The following is a 5638-nucleotide window of genomic DNA, read 5'->3' as shown; positions in this document are numbered from 1 at the left end:
ACAAGAACATCAATTATTAATGAAGCAAAAATTTACCAGAGATCCACCTTTCAATTTTTGCAGTAAAAAATACCTTTCACTTGACAAAATAACCATGGAAGCATCCAATTCACACTTGAAGTTTCTCACCTAGGGTTCCTCACTGTAAATTAGAAAAACTGTTCACACAGCCAGTGGAACAAAAGGTCAACTCAAAGCAATTCCAGGCGAAAAAAAAATTGCCCTATGAAGGGTCCATAAATGATGAGTGTGAACCTTTGGGTTGACCCAGTAGTTAGTCTTTCTGTAATCTTTCTTGTAATTAGTTATTAATAAGGCTAAGTTGTTTCAAGTCAAAGATGCAATTCACAACTCCGTATACTATGAACAGTCCAGTCTAATAATATAATCAATTAGGAGCTACAAACCCTAGATGATAACAAATCTGTATAATAATTTCTGAAGCATTCTCCTCTGATATAGGGCTAGCTAGCCCGAGGTATTGAATTCAATTTCTTTTTCTTCAGTCAAATGGTCAAGTTTTTCACAATGATTTTATACCTAACCAACCTTAACCCAATCAAAGATCTGATAGGGTCTTTCCTGATTCAATCAGTCAGACTGATATCAGCATTGTTGATATAGAGAGAGACTCATGGTTTGGTAGTATGGTGTATTTTTTTGTAATTGTCGCAACTCAACCTAGGCCGAGCAATTGGAAATATTTTTTCAAAGTCAAGTTGATGTTATAGCATAATGTCAACAGGTTCATTAGATTGGAATTTAGTCAAGGATAGAACTGCAACTCAATGCGATTTGCTTAAGAATGAATTTGAATCAAAATGAGCTAGGGTTGGCTTGGTTTAAAAGAATCAAGGTTGAGTCTTGACTCAAGCTTGATGGGTTTGCCTCAAACCAGTTCAAATAAAGTTTGGTTGGAGTAGACTTTAATTTTAATTTAATTCAAATTCAATTATAATATTGAGTTGAACTTAATTCAATATAGTTAAGTAAAAAATGATTAAAACAGTGTAAATGATTTTGATATATACAAATAAAAAAACATTGTTTTAAACAATTTGAATTAAAATTTCCAAGGCTAGTGAGTTTGGTGAGCCAAATAGTCACTACACTCAAGTTTAATAGTACAAAATTTTTTGGCCTGAATTTGGCTAAACGAAGTTCATTAGAATCAAGTTAACAATTGAGCCCTAGCTAACTTGGCTCGAATTTATCCCATATTTGCCCAAATCAACTGCGATTTAAAGAGGTTGAATTACAAACTCTAAATAAAAATTAACCCAGATGAGAGTGGCACCAAGTCCCAATGGTTTCTAAGAGAATTTCATGTACTCTTTACCATCTCTGTATTAACCGAATATAAACATTTCAGAACACTGACGACAAAGTCATTGTTTTACATGGGTAACATCCAATACAAGGAGAGACAATGAGCTGAATGTATATATACTGCTGCAACAATGAAGAATATTGTACCCTCTTATCATATTTTTACAGAGAAAAGGAAGCACAAAACTGAGTCATATTACATCCACAGGACACGCGATCATCTTTGGTTACTGAATTGCTGACTTTATCTGTTGTATTGCTTTCATTTTTTTTATCTCTGGTTTTCCAGGCCATATTTTCGGGTGCCTAACACATCAACTTTAGTAATGTGCAGCTCCCTTTCATCGCATCAGTGATCAGTCTAACTGACCATTCAGCTATCAGAGCTGGCTCATATCAAGTCGATATTTGATCGAGTCAATTTTAAACTAAAACTCCAACTTAATATTTAAACTCAACCTAATTTGTTCATTTAATTGACTTTTAATCATTACCGATAATAATATTTACTTTTTGATGGCGTTAACCCTGTAAAATTGTTAAGCTAGTTCCAATTTTAGTTCAAATCAAATCCGCTCGAATAAAACTAATAATTGTGCTTCATACAATCAAAAGGAGACTCTTTTTTTATTTATTTTCATATTAACTATTTGATGAATAAACAAAACTTCTCGAAAATATATATCTATGTTGGACGGTTTGACCAGTCAAGTAGAGACTAGTCCAATATGGCATGCGCTCTTAAGTAGAATACAACAATTACATGTATAACTTTTATCATCAAATTGTTTATAGATTCGAAATTGTTTACTTCCACTATTATTGACTGTTCAACGACCTATAGCTTTGACTTTGAGCTTTTAGGTCGGTTGCATGGTTCCCACGTCTGATAGACTGTTGAACACCATTATTCAATTCATTGAGCACGTTGGTCTCTAGCTGAAGTTCAGATACAGTGACTGCGACCGCCATCATGAAAATGTATTTGTTCATGAAAACGAAAATGAATATTAATATCCCTTGTGATGATACATGATAAGAGTAAATAAAAAATTGAAAACATAGTAACTTTTTTAACATGGTTTGATCTGCTTTGGAAATCTATCTCCGAGGTTATAATGTTAATGATTCGGTGGGGATAATGATCCGTTAGGGTGTGTACAAAATTACATGGAGTGTGTCCTGAGATAGACTCAAATTATGACATGCGTTCAAGAGAGATTGTTGGATGTTACGGAAGTTTCTCTATCTAACTTAGGATGAAACCGGTGTAATCTTGATTATCAGATGAAGGATTTGTATGGGTTTTTCTTTTTCTTTTTTCTCAAATCCTACTTTTGTATTCATCTCTTCTCCTCCATCCAATTGAGTAATTACAATCATATATTCAAGATAAGAAAGATAAGAATAAATTAAACAAAGAGTTATTAAGAGTTAACTTATTCTTAATTTAAAAAATTATTAAGTTATTAATTTTTAATGCGAGAAATTTCTATAGCATGTTGAGTCAGAATTACTTTAGTGAAATCTCAGTGCAAAGAGTCAGAAACCATGGGTATAGCCATTTTTTAGTCCATATCGTTACATGCCACTACCGCGAAGACTCGGTACTAGATGCTTCATAGTTATTGCTTCCAGTAGATGAGGATGGGTCTCCATTTTCTGCATTGTTTGCAAACTGCAATAGGCCGAAACTACTGGATAGTGCCTCAGAAATTCCCTGCACAATCTTGAATCTTCTTTCAGAATACATTATGGACTGCGTTTGGGATTGGTACATAACATATTCAACCAATGAGATGATAAGAATACTTACCGTTTTGAAAATATAAAAATATTAGGATCTTGGACGGCACATGAAACAGGGCAGAGCAAGGAATCTAAATTAACTACTGGTGTTGATCCCCACAAACAGATAAAGAAAATGATACATTCAGACAGGCAAAGCCTGTAAAGAAGGGAGAGGAAAGAGAGAAGGCGTAGATATGCAAGGTAATTGAGAGATCTATTAGAGTCCGTGCGTAGGATTTCATTAAAAAAAAAATTGTGAATAATTACTCGTGTGTCTTGCTGTAAGTAACGTGGTGGTCCTCTTTCTCTCCTTGTATCATACTGGGGAAAGGTCATGGGGATATGGACTATTTTCCACCGGTTTTTTGTTTGGTGAATTTGGCTCTATCCAAGTCAAATTTAGGATTAGTTCAAACTCTATTTAAATTTATAATATCCAATTCATCAAAGAATTGCAGGTTGGGTAAAGAATATTACCATGAGTGAGTTGCGAATTCGAAATAAATCAACTCAAATCGGAACCATTTTGTTAATAAATTCTGTTAAAAAATTAGAAAAGGATAAGAATGGAAAAACATGATATTATTGGTGGACAATCCTTTGCTTTTAACGTACTTACAGGACCAGGCCACAATGTATGATCCAATTAATTTGTTGTTTATAAATGAATCTTCTGTTTTTGTAATATAATTTTCCCACCACAAGACTTATGCACGTTAATAAATTAATTGAACATAAACTTGCAGACAATTTCATACTAAGATGCAAAAAGAAATATGTTGGGCCTGCCTGTCATGTCACAAATCATCGTCAAACACTAAGGATATTTGTCGTGGAATCGTGACAATTTTCATGCAGAATTTGAATCTATCACTCAAATTGATCGGCAATATGTTAATCCCAATGAAATACAGCAGAAGATGGATATTCTTAGCACTGAACTTCCGTTCGTAATTGCAAAAGAAAAAACATTCTTTATACAGATAAAACTTATTGAAGCAATTAAGATTACTTAATAATGGCGTCTCCAAGAAAAAGAAGAATCTGTTCTATTGAAGGCCTTCCCTCGGCTGACAGATTTGTGCATGCCAATGCAATATCCAGAATCTGGGAAGCACGCATCCTTTCTCTGGTGTCAAGTGCAAATTCGAAGAACTCAATTCTGCCTTCTGTAATCTCTTCTTTCACTTCTAATATGCACTTTTTGAAAGTTGAGAACCTGGAGCCTGCTAGAATGTCCATGATAACTACTCCGAAGTTATATATGTCGGCTTTTTGGGACAATTCTTCACGGTAGATGAGGTAAGAAGGCGGCGGCACTTGATGAGGCGGCGGCTTTAGCTGCCGTTTTCTGGGAAGTTCAACGCGTTCCGCCAACTGGGTGAAGCCGTAATCTGATAAACAGGCGGAGAAGTCGATTTTTATCATGACATTTGAGGATTTTATGTTCCCATGAACGTTCATTTTTATCTTCCTTTCGTTTGGATTCTGTCTGTGTATGAACTCTATTGCCCGTGCAATGCTGAGAATGATCTTCAACCGTTGATTCCAATTCAAAGCTGTATGCCCGTACTTCCTTGCACCTAAATCAGTAGCCATATTTTTTAAACCTAAACTTAAATGAAAGCCATCGATTTTTATATTTATATATATAGAGAACTCACCAGCAAGAAGGTCAGCCAGGCTTCCCATGGGAAAATATTCACAGAGAATAAACTTGATCCTCTTGGTGTATAAATAAGCTGCGATAGGCACAAGATACTCGCACTTTTTGCTGACCTGAGCCAGTTTCTCTACTCTCTTACCGAACTCGTTTCTGCGAACGACCGTCATCCTCAATCTCTTCACAGCGAACATTTGACTCTTCAGAAGAACGACCTTCTCGGTCAACCCTAAAGGGCTCTCTCCCATGACTCCAACTGACGATCTCAAGACCTCCTTCAGCGTCATTGTTTTCCCGCAATAATTCCCACAAGAAACCAACGGTAGATCGTCGGTAAGCCCCACAAAGCAGTCTTCGTATTCATAAATGGACCCTGATCCTGAGTTGCTTTGATCTGCATATCTGAAGCTCCTTCGACGTTTTGTAATCGACAACATTTTTTTTTTTTTTTTTTTACAGAGCGTTGTGCAGAAAAGGTTTGGATGCTTGGATTGCTTTTTGCGGGTTTCGATGGAGTTGTGGATTGTTTTAATTGGTGGGATTGGTTTGACGTTTTTGGGATTTTATATTTTTGTTTGTTCGTGGAGATCATCGAAAACAGGATCTTGGTACTTTGTTTTGTGTTGTTGTGGATTGGAAGATCCCGAGAAGAAGTCCATTGAAAATTTCCACCGAATTTTCTGACAAAGCCAGATCATTGGCTACCATGGCATATTAAATCTCTTTGTGTTTTTTCAGTATGTATTGAAGCTAGATTCTTAAATTCTGTGTCTCTCGTTCTACCATAGCAGACTTCAGTCCATGTCGATTTCGCCTTTACGAATTGGTAGATCATGATTCAAAAGCGTCTGATCT

General features: G+C 35.7%; 1 protein-coding gene across 1 annotated transcript; it reads right to left on the bottom strand.

The window, feature by feature from the left end:
* Positions 1 to 3973: 3973 nt before the first annotated feature.
* LOC123212345 (probable inactive receptor kinase At5g58300) lies at positions 3974 to 5638 on the bottom strand. Its single transcript, XM_044631448.1, has 2 exons — positions 4785 to 5638; positions 3974 to 4703 (listed from the first exon to the last, which is right to left on the bottom strand). Exons 1-2 carry the CDS (start codon positions 5218 to 5220, stop codon positions 4129 to 4131), a joined length of 1011 nt encoding a protein of 336 aa, XP_044487383.1. The 5' UTR covers positions 5221 to 5638; the 3' UTR covers positions 3974 to 4128.

Source organism: Mangifera indica, chromosome 3 (assembly GCF_011075055.1).
Source record: "Mangifera indica cultivar Alphonso chromosome 3, CATAS_Mindica_2.1, whole genome shotgun sequence".
Lineage (NCBI taxonomy): Eukaryota > Viridiplantae > Streptophyta > Magnoliopsida > Sapindales > Anacardiaceae > Mangifera > Mangifera indica.
The sequence above is the reverse complement of the archived record's forward strand: the minus strand, read 5'-3'. Positions and strand labels throughout refer to the sequence as shown.